The 17,808-nt window shown below is 34.9% G+C and overlaps 1 protein-coding gene across 5 annotated transcripts; it reads right to left on the bottom strand.

The window, feature by feature from the left end:
- Positions 1-8,270: 8,270 nt before the first annotated feature.
- Positions 8,271-15,011, bottom strand: ACR3 (ACT domain repeat 3). 5 transcript variants are annotated; one of them, XM_021946151.2, is made up of 10 exons: positions 14,742-15,011; positions 14,404-14,471; positions 13,340-13,452; positions 11,630-11,760; positions 11,214-11,259; positions 10,718-10,832; positions 10,439-10,506; positions 9,561-10,181; positions 9,016-9,120; positions 8,271-8,777 (listed from the first exon to the last, which is right to left on the bottom strand). In XM_021946151.2, the coding sequence occupies exons 4-10, from the start codon at positions 11,698-11,700 to the stop codon at positions 8,433-8,435; spliced, it is 1,371 nt and encodes a 456-aa protein (XP_021801843.1). In that variant the 5' UTR covers positions 11,701-11,760; positions 13,340-13,452; positions 14,404-14,471; positions 14,742-15,011; the 3' UTR covers positions 8,271-8,432. The 5 variants fall into 5 exon arrangements, with proteins under 5 accessions (XP_021801843.1, XP_021801849.1, XP_021801844.1 ...); XM_021946157.2 differs by having other exon boundaries at positions 10,718-10,893; positions 11,630-11,738; XM_021946152.2 differs by having other exon boundaries at positions 11,630-11,738.
- Between the last annotated feature and the right edge of the window lie 2,797 nt (positions 15,012-17,808).

Here is a 17,808-nt window from a genome sequence, read left to right as displayed (position 1 = left end):
ACTATTTGTCTGCTTACTTATGAGAAGATACTCATCTTTTACGGGAATCATAATTTGAAAAATATGCACAAATAATTTATTAAAAATATAAAAAGAAAAACTTATATACACATATGACGCTACTATTAACAGGAATATAGGAACTTTTACTTACATGGTAAGAAAGGGAAGTATTTTCCTATTTCATATCAGTTTGCAACAAAGAATTAATAAAATGATTATTTAGTCAAGTGCATACTCTATGTATTTTGTTTACTTCTATTTTCTTTTCTTTTCTTTTTTTCCTTTTTCTGAAAAAAATAATGTTTTCGAAAAATGATTCTACCTCATTCCGTAAAATATATGAAATCCTAACTGGCCTATGAATGCTTGAAGCATTCTTTTATTCTTTTATTCCGTTTCCTCTATTTAATATTCACGAGAATGTTTCTTGTCAAAACTATGTGCCACCCTTTGACCAACGTAGTGATTGTTTGATTTATAGGTAATCACGGCTACAAGTCTATGGCTATAATTGAAGTATAATACTATTTGCATCTCATTTATTTAAATACAATGTTTATATATAGTTAATTGCAATGTGGGAAATATAAGAAAAAAAAACCTTAAAACTAAAAGTCTGATTCCATTTATTAGGGCTACTTTTGTTTATTTCATTTCCCACTGTTTTGAGAGAGAAAAAGACAATTGGATCTTGTATAAAGAGATCGATGTGGTTCAAATTCATCCTTTTGCATATGCAAGCTAGTACATAAATATAGGTTTAGAAATTTGCATTTTAGTATTTTAATATGAGCACAATATTTGCTAGGCTTAACTCTTGATTTGCCCTTTGAATTTGTACATAACTTTCGATTTACCCTTATCCTTTTTTTAAGAAAATTAAGGATATAATTTTTTTTTTCCACCAATTTGCCCCCTGACGTCTAAATCCACAACATTTCATCCAATTTTTCGTTAAATATGAGGGCAAAATTGTCATTTCATACGTAAAAAAAATATAAATGATGAAAAATAAAATGAAAAACTTTAAAAAATTGAAATATATATATTTTCTCTCTCTCTCTCTGCAAGGGTGGGTTGCGGCCCCGGTTTTGTGGTGTGGGGGTGGGAGCATGGATTTGTTGCCGCAGCTGGGGAGGGGAGGGATGAGTCTGGGGTAGGGGTGGAGGAGGAGGGGTAGGGAAGGGGGAGAGACCATAGGGGAAGGAGAGATGGGTTCTTCGGGTTGGTGGGGTGGGGATAGGGGGTTGGTGCTAGGTTTGGTTTAGTGGGTCTCGGGGAATTTGTTTTCCTCTTTTTTTTCAATTTTTTTCCAAAAAAATAATTTTAAAAAAATGATTTAACAGAAAGTTGGATGAAATGTTGAGCATTTAGACGGTATGGATGAAATTGGAGAATAAAATAAGTTCATATTTTTATTTTTATTTTTTGTTTTAAAAAGGAAGTAAATAAAAAATGAAGTACAAATTCATGGGAAAATCAAGAGTTAAGTCATATTTGCTAATGGCTTTTGCGTGGGCCGTCAAGTTATCAAAAAAGAAAAGATTGTATTGGTTTATCAACACGAGGCCAGCTAGAGGTTGTGGCCATTGCTTTATAGGCTAGCTGCTTGCATTGCACGCCAGATGGGTTGAGTGCATAGGATGAATTCATTTGTATTTACATGTTTTTGGCAATAAATTGTACTTACATGTATTTGGCAATAAATACATTAAAATATGACCATAAGTTTATATTGACCATAAGTTTATATTGAAAAATAGCCACACAAAAAAATTAATTGATGTAAAAAAAATATTAAATATGCATGTATGGTTGGTACATATTTCATAACAACTGGTCAAAATTGCACTTTAATTATGGAAAGAAATTTATTAGTTTCGTCTTTAATTACCAAAAAGGGAGGTTTCAATTTTATCTAAACCTAATCCAAAGGCAAAGAACATGAAGGAAACATACTCAAAATATAGAGGATCCTCTTCATGCATTCAATAAGTAAGTTGCCATTCATGAATGTTTTTTCTTGGTATATAAGAACACCTATTTAACCTTTACTCTCCCACTATCAAAAACCAAAAAAATTAGAAGCAAGCATGAACTCCCATGTTAGAAATGTGTCGTTGTTAACATGTCTTGCAATGTCAAGTACTAAATTTTGACTGAAACGGCCCAATTGTAGTTGATGTGTCGTTGTTAACCACTCTGCATGCCCGTTTGGGGTTTTGTAAAATATTTGATGATAAATAAACGATTTATAAACTTAAAATAAGTGAAAATACAACTTGGAATTAAAGATTTCTCTATTCAGCTGTAAATTGAAGAATTTAAAGAGACTTAGCCTAGTATCTCAGTAGTTGTCAATTGGAAATCCTAATACACAATGGCGGACCCAGGAATTTTGTCAGGGGTAGGCTAATATTTTTCTTGACTTTGCGGACTCCAAGTAAATAAAATAAAATAAAAATAAAATCTTTTAAATATTTAAAAACTAAAAATTGTCATATTTTTATAAATAAAACAAACCCTTTCTCCTTCTCTCTCCCCTTCCTGACCTTGAGAAGCAGAGAACCTCACCTTGATGTTTTGAGTGGAACCCCAAGTGCAGAAGCAACTTTTCTTTCAAATAGCATAAGAAAAAAATCCTAAAAATTTAGGGCCTGTTTGTTATTTAACTTGAATCCAACTTTTTAAACTCAGAAACAGAATTTGAGTCCAAAACAAAGAAAGCCTGTTTGGTAGCCCTATTTTTAAAAACTCAAACTCAAGAACAACTAAAAAACACCCCAATTATTAAAAATAAAAAATATCTGTTTTTCCAGTTTTTTTCTAACAACCCACAAGTTTTCAAAATTTTAAGATTTGAAAACAGTTTTCAAGTTGCATACCAAATAAGTTTTTGAATCTTAAAAATGAATTTAAGAACATCTTGTTTTAAAGAAAAATCAAAGTCTTTGAGTTCCCTCTTTGAATAGGATACCAAACGCCCCCTTAACAACCAAACCCTAAATCTTAAAAACCTAACATTAACAATTAAAATTTAACAAAAGAGAAGGAGTGGTGAGAGTAAGAGAGATAGAGGGGGACAAACAGTGATTCACACAAAGAGAGGAAGAGAACGAAGCAGAAAATAAGCCGAATACAAAGAAGAAGAAAAGAAATAAAGAAATAAAGCAGAGAGAAACAAAAAAAAGAAGAGAAATGCAGCATAAGAGAAAAGAAGTTGAAGAGAAAAGGACGAATAAGAGAAGGAGAGAAGGCGAAGGACGTAAAAGCAAACAAAATTTGATTGGTTTATTAGATTAAAAGACAAAAAGCAACCCAAGAGACAACATGTGGCAAAGAGGGGTAGACTAATATTTGTGAGAGTAGGGATAACTTCGTAAAATTTGCACCAAAGTCTAGTAACTTTAAATCTTGCACTAGGCTGGAGCCCACTCCAGCCTATATGTGGATCCGCCCTTGCTAATACATGAGAAATGCATTTGAGTTCAATGAGATCAAGTGTTGATCAAGTTTGAAGCCTTTATTTTTTATTTTATTTTTTGGAAGAAAGAGTTGTGTGTCGTGCTCTTCCAACTTGCTAGTATATATAGTCTTCTTGATGTTTGAAATTGCATGCTTGATGAAGAGATGGTTGAATTTGTTGTCAATCCTTCTTTTGCGGGTGAGCTGGTTGTGGGAACACATATTTCAGCCAGGAATGGACCTAGGATTTCAAAATGGGGTGGGGTAAATTTACCTTACATACAAAGGTACTAAGTAGATAGAAAACTCAACAGTACCATGTAATTTCATTAATAACAAAAAAAAAAAAAAAAAACACCTATTTAATAAGCAAGAACAATAAAATCAATTATAAATCCTATTTGATAATTCATAATTCATAAACTGAAACTAATAAGCCCCAATTGCAAATCCCTAATTGATAATTCATAAGTTTCAATTGCAAATCCAAATTAATACTTCATAAACTCCAACAAAAAAAAAAAAATTCCTCAAATTAAAACATCAACAAATTGAGAGAAGCTTACCTCATGAATATATGAACTTGGTTCACTTGAATTGAGTCTTGAAGGTGAGTGTAGCAGCAACAAGTGCGTTCTTTTTTTTTTTTTCTTCTTCCCTACGTGCAAGGGTAGGGTGCTTCTTCTTTTTTTTTTTTTCTTTTTTTTTTTCTATGTGCTGTGTGTGAGTTCTTTTTTCTCTTTTCTTTCTACGTGTTGTGCTGTGTGTGAGTTCTTTTTTTTCTTCTCTTTTTATTGACGACGTGTTGTTCAAGGAGGAGAATAAAAGGATGCTAGGTTATTAAAATTGGGTGAGCTAGGATTTTTTTTTGGCTAGGAAAAAAAGAAGCCACTTGGGCTATAACCTAGGTTAGCCAAACTTAAGGTTCGTCCCTGATTTCAACAGCCAATCATGAGGCGCCATGTGGACAATGAGAATATTCCTTAGGTCAACAATTGTGCTCCATTTAATGAGCCAATTTTTTAGACTTAAGATAGGGATATCACCATAACTTAGGGATTTGATTTTCATTAAATCTCCCTGATTGATCCAATCTCTCCATTTAAGGGAGAGAATAATTCCCTTCCTTATGGGATTATTCTATGAAAAAACCCTAGAAGGCAAGAGCACTATAAATACGTGGGATAATTGTAGAAATGTCACATGAACTTATACATCAGTTTCACTTTGTCACTTTAAAGAAAAATTTAAGCGAAATGTCACCTTAAGTTTTCAAAATGCATGATTTGTCACCTAACTTTAACATCATCCAATTTTCCATCCATTTTGAAGGGTATTTTAGTTTTTCCAAACCAGAGGGTTTACATAGCTTTATATTTAAATTATATAAAAAAGAGGGTTTACATATTGGAAAGACTAAATACCCTTCAAAATGGATGGAGAATTGGATGATGTTAAAGTCAGGTGACAAATCATGGATTTTGAAAACTTAAGGTGACATTTTGCTTAAATTTTTCTTCAAGGTGACAAACTGAAACTGATGTATAAGTTCAGGTGAATTTCTATAAAAATCCCTAAATACATGGCTATACAACACATTTGAGATAATCCAATTTTTTCCCTAGAAACTCCCTCTCTCACGCCACTCTCTCTGCTTTCTCCTTCACGGCTCTGGCCACCCTTACAAACTACTCCAGCCACCCAGTTCTCTTGTATCGTAGAGAAAACTTCGACATTCTTTGTTATTTTTGTATCTTTCTCAAGATCATCTAACTGACTTAGGCATCAGAGGGCCTTTGGCCAACATCTCCTAGTGTGGTCTGTTAACTCCAACCCTTTTCGCAAGAACCAAGGAAGGAGAGAGAGAAAGAAGCTCGAAGGTTGAAGAATCAATCCACGAATATTCCCTCGTGCAGATATTTGCACTAACAACGGTAAACTTAAATGCTTTGATATCCTTATGCTGACGGTGAGAAATGGCTTCAGCATTGTAATTTTCCGACAAGTTGGCTTAATATGGCTTCAACGGTCAAATCGCATTTAATGTGGTTACTCAGTTCTTAGCTTACCACCTAAAACCTCCTTAGTTGCCAAAGTCAAATGAAGTCTTTTTGGGTAAAGTGTAATAAACGCATTTAGACTCTAGGTAATAGCCTTGGGTGAAAAAAACAAATCGGTTTGGGCCACAATGATTTGGGCCCATTTTGATCCAATCTAAAATCTAACTTTTCCCTTGATCCAAATTCTCGGCCCAAAGCTTATTTAAAGACCTAGTCATTCTATAGTGAGGACCTTATATATGGCCCTTAATTGAGGCCCTATTCTTTAGCCGTTGGATCAAATTGGTTGGCAATATCTAACGGTTAAAAGATAGGACCTCACCTAAGAGTCATGTATAAGGCTCTCACTATAGAATTCTTGTTTAAAGATCCCAATGCTCCTTTTTTATTTTTTATGAAATGGTATTTCACCATCGTATGGAGGATTTGACCATCGTACGGAGGATTTGACCGCTAAAGCCCTAGACCCCAATGCTCCTTAATGGGCCACTTTTCATTTATGGTCCAAACAATCTCATTAAACTTTTTCCATTCTGTTTTCAAAAAGATTCCAAATGAGAAAAGTAGGCAGACACATGCATCATGAGTTAATTAGCCAAGGTCTAGATATAAATCCATGTTGTCATTTCCAATCTTATAAAACCTTTTAAAATCTAAAAGTAAAAAATCTTGATTAAAGAAATCCAAAAATAAAATCCTATAAGAAATTACATTCCTAAATAGTCTTTTAAAATCCACTGGACTTATTTATCCCAAAATGGTCTTTTAAAATCCCAATTGAATACAATCATTGGACTGAATTAAAATATGCCGAACCTAGATCCTCGCCTTCTCTTGTTACTCCCCTTTTCCCTTGGCTAAGAATTGTGTTTTAAAGAAATTTGAACATAAAAGGAAAGGGTCATCTTTCTATAAAATACACAACTAGACATATTTGACTTTGTTTATGGTATATATATACCATAAGAACCACGTTTTCCCTTCGTTCATACACTAAAAATACAAACAAGCAAGCATGGCTGTCCCTTTTAGAACTGTGGTGGTGCTAACATTTCTTCTGATGCTAAGAACTACATGTTATGCAGCGATCGTCAATCCTAAAACGCATGTCAAAATCATCAACTATTTGCGTTTAGGCGTCGACCTTACGGTTCATTGTAAATCCAAGGATCACGATCTTGGCGTTCTCGTAATACCCCCTAATGGATCATGGGAATTCCAGTTTCGACCAAATTTTTGGAATTCTACACAATATTTTTGCAAATTTGATTGGAATGGCGGATCTTATTGGTTTGATATATACATACAACTGAGAGACAAACCTTACTGCGTGAAGAACTGTGACTGGCTCATAATACCGAATGGTGCATGCAGGAAAGTTGAAGGGATGCCTCATGCGGTAGACAAGTGCTTTCCTTGGAATCCATAATTATAGTGATTATTAATGTATTATTCCTACTACTCTCCTTGCTGATGAATAGTAGTTTTTTCCTCTTGGGAGAGTAGAGAAAATCTATCAGCCTTTTACAAGAAATGTCTCTTTGTTTCTTTGAAAATAAGATTAATGAGAGCCACATTAATGTTAAGCATTATTAGTTTTCTTTGGATATTTCTTCACAATCCTCTTCTTCTAATTATTATGCAATTCAGCTAGAATCACGATTGATTGAGCTCATATGTGTAGGAGATGCTCGCTTAATTTCTAGCAATCAGGCACGTATCCAATCCTATATAGGTAGGGTGAAGCCCGACCCAAATTTTAAGATATCTTTCCATGCTTAGGTAGCCTAGCCCAACCCTCCTGAAAAAAATGAAGTTGTCCAGCCCAGTATTCATTACCCAGTCCAGTTTCATCACCCAAGACAAAGGCATGAAAAGAAGATTTTCTCCTCCTCTCTCGAAGCCAGCCCGTGCCTCAACCTCTCCTTCTTCACTCTCCTCCACTTCATATGCCCAACTCTCTTCTTTTCTCTTTTTTCTCCTATTTTTCTTCCTCTTATTATTATTATCTTTTTTATATATACAAAAAAGTAGAAAACCTACAGAGAAATGCATCTACAAACACCACCACCTAAAACATCCAAGAGTAGAGCAGGAGAAAATTCTTTTTTTTTTTTTCCTTGCCTAGGTAGTCTAGCCTACTGTCAACCTTTCTTTAATCAACAGGAGAAAATTTCATGTTGGTGTGTTCAGTGGTGTAGCCTTATGTAGGTTGATGGCCTTTCATCCCTCAATCTAGATGTAGATTTATGTACTCCTCTAAGGTATTTGTAGCCTTTTTATTTATTTATTTATAATTTTGAAACAAAAATTCATGTAATGGCCCCTCCAATTAAGATATTTGGAGCCACTTCATAAAAAGTTTTCTAGCTCCGCCTCTCTTGGTGTTCAAATTGGGATCTCCAATCATGATCTCGACTTTGTTAACTTGCAAGGTGTATGGTATAGCTCACTGGGGTGAACTCTTCCACTTCATTCATGCGTAAACCCCCTCCTCTAATCGCTTGTACTAAATAATAATAATAATAATTGCAAGGTGTATGATGAAGTTATGCCTATATATGGAGAATGAGATGCACATGAGGAAGGGCGCCAACTTGTTATACATTAGCTTAAGTTTTTGTGGTTGAAGAGAGTAGTTGGCTAACACAAGAAATTAAGAAAGGTAAATGTTTGTAAGTTGTATAATGAAAGTAAAGTCATAATAGTGATGAGGAGTACAATCAAAATGTCAAAAAGAAGTAAAAAAAGAAAGGCGTTGTGCAAATTCCAAAAGTTACAAGTTACAAGCATGCATATTATACAAAGTGTACAAATGCAGAAACTTTGTTCAGATGACTTACTGAACAGATTTATTCTTCTGTACATTTTCAATGTGCCTTTTACATTCATATTGACATCATGTCAAGCCAAAAACCTCTCTAACAAGTTCCCAAAGAAGAAGCTTGTCTTGCCCCATCCCTTCGTCTCAGGTGCCTTAGAACTTGTTGGTACTTTCTTCACATTGAACATCGTTGTGTGCCCGATTTCTTTACGAAGTGCTTCGATGGTCTTTATGTCCACTGGATTGCCTGAAGAATCTCTAACATAAAAGACATTCATTGCTTGCTCCCCAATAGTTGTGACGCCTGCTCTTGTTACTGACAGCCCATTCTCCCTCAGGATCCTTGTTACTTCAGATAGCAAGCCTACTCTATCCTTTGCACATAGCTCTAGCCTTAGATCCTGAATTTCATGGTAATTTGATACCTTTAAAACGGTCAAGAAAGCATGTCTTTGCTGTATTCGCTATCCATTAACGTTTACAAATATATAATCCTGACTAGTGAAAAAATTTACAATAGTTTTAGTAGTCAATGAGCTGTCGTTTTTTTCCCCTCATTTTGTTAGCCACTTGAACTCAAGAATACAACATTACTTGTAAATTGTACTTATCCTATTAACAAAGCTAAAATGAGCGTTAAATGTAGATATATTTTTCACTAACCTCGCTTACTCGTCTCCGAATTGCAGCGTCAATACATTTGATGACCCTTTCCTTCTCTCCTTCAGTATCAAGGGTGCAACCATCCATGTGACGAATAAAATACTCCTGCAATTAACTATATGCATCAGTTCAGGTACTTTAATCAAATCTTCAAGGAGATTCAAGACATGCGAATTCAACGGGATAGCGCATTCTGTTTCTTATATCTATTGGAAGGCAACACACCAGTACTGATTCCAATAGAAAACTAATTAGAGACTTTGCATCAGAGTTCAGTCTATAAACTCAAGATACCAGATTACATTGGTGTGACCAGACTTCAGTGATCATCACAGATGTGGAACATTGTAGTAACAATTAATGAGCTTCTGCATTAACATACCAATATATTATATATGTAGTCTGTATGAAAGAATATTTCCTTTTCATAATCCAGAGAATAATTTCAAGAAAACAGAAAAGCAACCACTTAAAATGATCTGCTGGAGAAACTTAATTTGGAGAACTTGCGAATAGGCCATCAGATGAGCATCAAATGCATATACCTGTGATGCGTACGGTCCATCAGACGAAATGGTGGCATGGAAAACAACATATTGCATATCTGTGAGTGTGCATACAATATCAAACATGAGCTTTGCGCGGTCTTTGCACCGGACGCTGACCACTGAGTATCCCTTTTCTTCACAACGCTCAATCGTGATCTTCGGTTGGAAGCAGGGAGGATAGTGATCAACTTCATTTGCTAGTCCATCACCCTCATAATCCCTATCAGCAAACAACATCTGGTGTAGCCGCCTATCAACATGGGTGAACCCCATAGAGAAGCTTGTACGACCAACTTTCTCATCATCCTCACACCCACGCAGGATGTTCTTGAGCTGCTCTTCCATGGTAGATAATCTGTTTGGATCATCCACAGGTTGGCATGTAGAATTATCGTTGACATACACAACGCAGGCTATTCTTCTATTGTGCGTCCATACTTCAGCAGCAACTACATTAAAGTGAAGATTGGCAAGGACAGCAGAGATCTCGGATAAGAGGCCTGGCCGGTCTCTGCCAATGAGCTCAATGGCTGTGTGATCACCAACAGAGTGCACTCCAACCCGTTTTCCTGGCCAGGCCTTCAGTACATCTGTGATATGGCCCTTGGGTCCTAAAGCCTATGCATGTCACAAATCATAGACAACAATTGCTCTTAATATGATCACATGAAACAAACCCTTAATGCAAGGTTTTACAAGCCTCTGCATTTTCTAGTAAAGAAAATTATTAAATCCACTTTGGGATAAAGGGGATTTTCATACAGGTGATTGTTGTAAATTTCATAGATGCACAGAAATGCATGTGGCAAGAAAGAAGCATCAAGGGTTTCACCGAAAAAACAAAACAAAAAAGAAAGAACCACCAAGGGGCATACCTTCTCTATGTAGTCAATGGTTTTGCTGTCTGAAAGTTTTTTTCCTTGTTGATCGGTGACATGAAATACTGTTTATCAAAGAAAACTGTCATATATTAATTTGATTCACATTGGGGGGGGGGGAGGGGGAGAGAGAGATGGGATAATCAAATTCTTATTTGTTAAAGAGTTGAAGTCAAGAACTGCAGATTTCACATGGCAATTACTTTCTTGCCACAGAGAGAGGAGATTAACTAACAAAAAAAAAAAACAATACTTAATAAACAAAAAGTTACATACCGTCCATGAACCATCCGCCATCAGAGGAGATGTAGGCTTTGGTGATTATGAGGTCAAGGTCTGTCAAGATTTGCACGACTTCAAGCAGAATTCCGGGTTTGTTGACACTATCGACCTACACATACATTTCATACCCCCCACACCAATTTCAACATGATGGCTGGAATATATGTTCACTGAATGTAACATGAAAATGAAGCAAATTAAATCCTGTCTGTGGATAGTTTTTCAGCAGGAGTTCGAAGGCATATGTTCCGTTTCAAGTTAAATTTGCCTCTAAATTTCATTCTACAACCAGGTATTAATTGGACGCAAACCTTTAGAGAATCAATTTTTCCATACAAGACAGGCAAATAGCTAGTTGCATTGTATAATTCTTCAAGCTAACTTTTTGTGTGAAAACCAGGAAACTAATTTAAGGTACCATGCCGTGATTCATTGCAAGAACCAGGTGTCAACGGCAAGCATAATTCTTATGGTTATAAGTTAAAATCACCTTGACTAGAGTACAGTCACTGCAGCTAGAGTTGTCTACGGATACCCTGCATAAAATTTATGTAGAGATGTGAAATTACTAGAAGATATAATATAAACAAATGTGCTCATTAGTCTCAGCATTCCATCACCACTTATTAGCACCGGAAAATGCTAAGCGCTGATGGTATCAGAGCACTACAGTTTGAGTATCCAACCTAAAACTAATTGGCAATGAATTGAGTATAGACCCAACATTTTATATATTGAAATGCAAAGTTTACAATAGCACGACGAAGGATTTGATATTCGCAGCACATTCTAACCTATGAACAATGAAATTCCTACTATAATCATGACAACGGGACCACTAGCTAACTGAAACTGTGAAACACAAACCGAATTTTGATTAAATTGTTCATGCAGAGACTACAATACCTTGGGGGATTGATTCTTGTGCTCAGGTTCTCATACTCAGGATCAAAGTATGGCCAGCAAACTCTAGCCATTTAAGTCACAATTTCTCCAATCAACCAGAAGTTCCTTCCTGTCACACAGAAGAATTCAGACTGCCATTGCCAAGTTAGAATTTAAATGAGCATCACTAATCATGAATACACGTGCAAAAAAACTTGTGAAGCAAACATAACCAAATTTAGGTATCCTGTATAGTGATACTCATTTCAATTGAATTGCTAAAATATACAAATACATTACACATTGTATTTTTGTATCTCTTATTGGTAAGCGTTCGTCGCCATGACATGCACATCTTCCTTTGTCAAGCCAAAATACCTAACCCTTGAAAATCAATATTACTTTTTCAGAAGCCAGTGTGAAGGCTTTAATGTTATACCGTAATGATCCTCTCCTGTTTTTTCCGTCTCCTTTCAGAAGGTAAGATAAAATGGAAAGAACCCGGCTACCATAAAATGCATATTTGTATTTTTTTTGTTTGTTTGGTATAAAAAGTGTTAAATTTCAGAGAGACAGGCCAGCGGGCTCTTAGTTGTTATCAAACGAGCCCTTAGTTAAAATGAATTTGTAATTGAAATGATTATCAAACGGGCGCATAGTTGTTAGGATTTGTAATTCCTCGAAAAATTCTTGACTTCAACTTAAAGCCACATTTGTAGCATTGGCGAAAAAGAATATGGTAATAACTTGCCAATCACTTGTAAATTTGTAAGTCTTACATTCTATTTAACTTGATGGTAACACTAATGCATGCATCAATGTCAAAATGGAAAGTAATCACCACACCATATCCTCTTCATCTATGTGAAAGCCTCGTTGTACAAAGATTTTTCATTACAAAAAATTTCCAAATTTGTTTTGAGGAAGAAAAAAAAAACTTATGCTTCCAAAGTATGCATTGTATTTGTGCGTGTGTGTGTGTGTTACTGGTAATCCACATTAGCATTCCATAATAGCATTACTTGCCAAAACAATACGTTTCTTCCATGCGTCCAAAATAACTTATACACGAAAAATGAATTTTTTTCAACAGAAAGTTATCTTTAATGTTATACCATAATGACCTATATCCGGGGACGATGATCTTGGTGTTCAAGTAATACCCCATGATCGGTAGTGGGAATTCCACTTTCGACCAAATTTTGGAATTTTGCAAATTTGACTAGAATGGTTGATCTTACTGGTTTGATATATACACATACCAAACACGGTAACTTTTCTAATCACTTGTAAATTAGCAGATAGGTCTAGTTGTGTTCGATGAAAATATGATCCATCTTCTGATTTTGTTTTTATTTAAAAAAGATAATATAAAAAATTGGTAATTTACTACGTTATTTTTATTTTATAAATAATTTATTTGTAATATTTTCATTAATAAGAGTATTTTTTTTAGTATTTTGAATATTTCATCATTCTCTATTTTTGCGTTATATAATCCAAATTAAAAGAACTTCTAAAAAATCAATAATACGGTTATATTTGTCGAGTTTGTCATCAAGTGGGCCACCAAATATGGTCGTATTCAAGATGTGTGTTGGCCCACAAGGTTGGGCTTTCAGCTTAAGACCTTTTCCTATCATTTTGTATCTAGTGATTTGTCCTATCATTGTTAAAACGAAGCATTTTAAGAGAGAGAGAGAGAGAGAGAGAGAGAGAGAGAGAGAGTACCTTGCAGGTGCAAAAGAGATAGGAGGGGATGCTTCTAGATAGCAATCGAATCAACCCAGGCTGGTTCCTAATTATTGATGTTGATAAGCATTCTCACATCTTGGTACAAATTACTGCAAACAAAATGACAAGGAATCAATACTGCAGCTCACGTCTCAGCCGGGTACAATGGACTATTGCTACACATACCCAACCACACATGAACAAGTCACATTAATTACCTAAGCATTTCACATCATTAATTTAGTTTTTCAATTGGAATTGAGTTCTATCAACTACGATTTGATATATATATGTATAAATATTTGTGATGAATTTGATATCCAATTATAGTTAATCCATTTCAGTGACGTAGCTTTATTATAAGAGTATCTTCATAAATATTGTTTCGATAAAATTGAAGAACCTCAATTCAATTGCACACAACTTATTTTCCGAATGTTGAAAGAGATCCCGAATTCGAATTTCTTCTTCTCTATTAATAACAAAAGGATTCAAGCCAACGGAGTCTAGCCTAATTGGAAAAGGGTATTGACTTGTATACTAATGGTCTCAATTTCGAATACCCATAGCACCGTGGTAGTGTGTGTTTAAAAACCTCAATTCTCCTATGATTTAGACTATCGCTTATATTAAAAAATAACAAAAAATATTCAAGTGCAAATACATTTAAATTAAACTTGAAAGAGAAAAAGGAAAAAAGAGCCTCAAGCAACGGAAAACAAAACTAAAAAAACGTTTTGAGGTGACATAAAGACGTGATTCCAAACTTTATCCACCATCATCCCGAATCCCCACCGTCCAAGAGTATCAGTCCACCCATGAAAGATGTCAATGGATCGAGACCGTTCATTCCAATATTTTAAAACAAAATAATATTTATAAAAACAGAGAAGAATCAGAGAGAATGGCGTAGAGTAAATTTTGCAAGACAAATTCCAATTGTCCTTATTCCTTTTGAACAAGCTGTGAGGCTGTGAAAGAGTAAGCTCTCTGCACCATAACTTATTATCAATCCAAAACTCAACAGCTGAAACTCTGCAAATTCAGAAAATATTACATACCAGGCATGCATTTCTGTTCTTCACCCTTCTAGCTCAAGCAAAAATGGCCTCCAGATCCTGAAGCAAACCTGCAAAATCAAAATTAAAGAACGCAAAAAATGGACAAATATAAAGAACCCAATTGACTGAACATCTCTATTTTGATATTGAACTCCTTGAATTGGATTGTCTTTGGAAAATATAGAGGATGCAGAGCATCATGCATTAGCATTAGTGTTGAAATTCTCAAGAACTTAAGAAATACATATTGTTCATGTCTCTTTTAGGAAAAGCTGTAAACTACCCAATGAATTCTTAAGCAAATGAATTAGAATTAGAACAAGAAAAATTGCAGTTACCTTTCTGAAAGTAGTCCAAGACTGGAAGCAGAGTAATTAAAGGGCTTCTTACATGATGAAAGTTGAGAGAGAGAGAGAGAGAGAGAGAGAGAGAGAGAGATGAAGGTGAGGTGAGGGTGTGGAGAGTAATTTATGAGAACTGAGAAGGAAGGAGGGTGGTGCAGAGAGAGAGAGTGCGTTGGTGTTGTTGTAAAGCAGCGTCTGTTTGTTGTGTTGGCTCGCTCTCTCTCTGTGTTGTGCTTTTCTACGTTGGAAAACCACTCTCTCTCTCTTCTCTCTGTCTTCTGTGGATGTTGTTTTTATTTAAAATAAAAATAAAAATGAAAAAAGAAATGAAAAAAAATGAAAGGAACACTTGGGCATGACGTGGCAAATAGTGGTGGAGAGCCTTTTAAATATTAAATTAATGAATCCAATGACGCAGCGATCAAACAGTTCCTGACGATATTTTCCGATATTGTCGATATTTATACGATATGTACATGAATATGTTCCGAAATATCCGTGATTCGAAAAAACTGAAATATCCTCGATATTTCATCGATATTATCGATATTTCAGACTATGCTTCCTACAATCCTACTCTCCACTTATGCTCGTTGGGTCATATAATGGCTATGTCCCTCTCTCTCTCTCTCTCTTTACTTCCTTCCTACAATCCTACTCTCCACTTATCAATATAGATTATATTGCTGCAGAAAGAAATTTCATATTATTTGGATACGGCTGCTAGTGAAGGGATCTTATTTATATGTCTCAATTAGGTTTCCCTCATCAACAAAAGCCTTTATCGCAACATATGTAGAAACTAGTCCAACCCCGATAATTAAAAACGCAAGGCATAATAAACATAAGATTCACCTATTATGTAGTGACCAACCTATATCCTCTTTCCTATTAACATATCATGGGTGTACCTATGGTTAGCACTAACTCATACATTAATGATAAAACCCAAAAGCTATTAGAGCATCTATAATAATACACCCTATTTTTAATAGACTTATCTAAGCAGATGCCAAAGCTCTTAGGGAAAAATGTATGCATGAGCAACGAAGTTGACTTTTCTAAGCAGATGCTAAAGTTGAATGTGTTTAAAAGAGCAACGAAGTTATTGAAATTTTAGTACTTTCTTGAAGCACCGTGTTCATTGATTTTGTATGACATAATTGGATGTCGAAATAGTTTCCGATTTGTCTAATTTTTTGTAAGGATGATCTATGAATGTAGACTTAAAAAATAGATGGTTTGGATTGTTGAAAAAATATTTATAGGGGACCTTAAAGGGTGTCCTATTTGAGAGATCCCTCAATAGAAGGAGACTATATATATGTATATGTATATGTATTATGCCTGCCTTCAAGGTATTACTTTTTTTCTTGAGTTTTCCAAAGCATTGTTTTATTCATATGTGAGTACTACATGTTATAGAGATGTGAACCTTTTAAATAGGCATTTTTTAACTTAAAATACCTAGAGCAAAACTATTATTTGAGATCGAAGATCTATATAAGAGGTACTATATGTGTTCAATTACCTAGATTAGAGGTGGCTTGTGGGTTTAATTACCTAGACTAGAGATAATGTATAGGTTTAATTACTTGGACTAGAGATAATGTATAGGTTTAATTACTTGGACTAGAGGTGTATGGATAAGTTCCTTTTTTTTTGGTAAAATTTTTCTTTTTTTAAATGGTGGCAAGTGAGCAACCACTCCGAGTCGTAGACCTGAACGGATTTGACTCTCCCCAGGAGGTGTTTTTCACAAGGTGGGATTCGAACGCTGGACCTCACTGAGGCCAGCTAACATTCGCCCACTTGCAGGCCTAGCCAGGATATCCACTAGACCAAACCCCTTGGGTAGGATAAGTTCCTTTTACCTATCGGTAAGATATGAAATTTTAGGAACAACTACACTTTTAAAGTTTCTTTGTTGTTTTCAACTCTTTATATTGTTAATACAAATTCTAATCATTCCACCGATTAAAGAAACACCATAATTGATATCATAATAAATAAATAAAAATTTATCCAGAAATCTGATACTTATTACCATGACATATAAATATAGGCAAATGGCGTACTGTTGTTTGGGGTAAGATTTCAAAAAGTCAAATGGCGTATATATAAAGAAACAACACAAATTAAAATCATCATTAAATAAATTATATACTATGGACATAATCGGAAACACAAAATAAATTAAAAAACAAACAAACATTATAATAGTGTCAGAAAATCTAAAAACAGAACGCAATCTTATGTGTCGCAAAAGTTAAAAAATTTAGATCAAAGTCATCAAATTCGAGAATTAAACCCAACTCCTCCGTGAATTTGAATATCTTATCTTTGGCAAAATGTTGCATATCTGGAAAGTTGGATCAATTCAACATGCACCGTTCATTTAGTGTCTGCGTCCGATTTCCATAGCTTTTAAAAATAGTATTTGATGGTAGGCTACTGTTGTGAAAGGAACTCGTCACACTTGGATTATTATATAATTGATGGATGGTTTAGAACGAAAATGGAAGTGGACCACTTCCTAGATAGAGAAATGACAAAAGTAAATTAAGTAGCCCTTTATAACTTAATTGCCTGGTGCTTTTGTTGATAGAGAAATGACCAATCCTATGTGTATTTTTATTAAAAATTTGAATTATAATCATAGCCTGGCACTTTGAATAAACTGACCAATTGAAACATGAATAAACATAGCAATTTGAATTAAATTTTGTGAAGCGGTGATGCAATGTCCTAATTTGATTAACTAGTCTTTAATCTAAAAACCAATTTCACAGTCAGCCTATCATATTTTCACCCAAAACCTCCCTGGGCTAGTTTCCCAAAAACAAAAAAACCTCCCTAGGCTATAGCCCATAGTGTAATTCCGCCCTTGGGAGAAGGTAAGGAAGGAGGCCGCTAACCCCAAAAAGGAGACGGGAGATGAGACTTTTTTCCTTACGGTTTTCTCAGAGAGTATTTAAGGTTTCAACGAATTTATTTATTAGTTTTTAAAAAAAAAAATTCACAAATGGTCCATGAGGTTGCGAAATTATCACATTTCATC

The sequence above is a fragment of the Prunus avium genome, chromosome 8, assembly GCF_965620075.1.
Source record: "Prunus avium chromosome 8, drPruAviu1.hap1.1, whole genome shotgun sequence".
Taxonomy (NCBI): Eukaryota; Viridiplantae; Streptophyta; class Magnoliopsida; order Rosales; family Rosaceae; genus Prunus; species Prunus avium.
Note: the sequence above shows the minus strand (reverse complement) of the source record. Positions and strands in the feature narration are given on the sequence as shown.

Bases quoted from the DNA above. Each gene is read 5' to 3' on its own strand.
- ACR3 (XM_021946151.2), bottom strand. From the start codon at position 11,700: ATGGCTAGAGTTTGCTGGCCATACTTTGATCCTGAGTATGAGAACCTG. The intron at 10,833-11,213 runs GTGATTTTAACT...ATGTATGTGTAG, and splicing joins GTGACTGTACTCTAGTCAAG to GTCGATAGTGTCAACAAACC. The intron at 10,507-10,717 runs GTATGTAACTTT...TTTGATAAACAG, and splicing joins TGGCGGATGGTTCATGGACG to TATTTCATGTCACCGATCAA.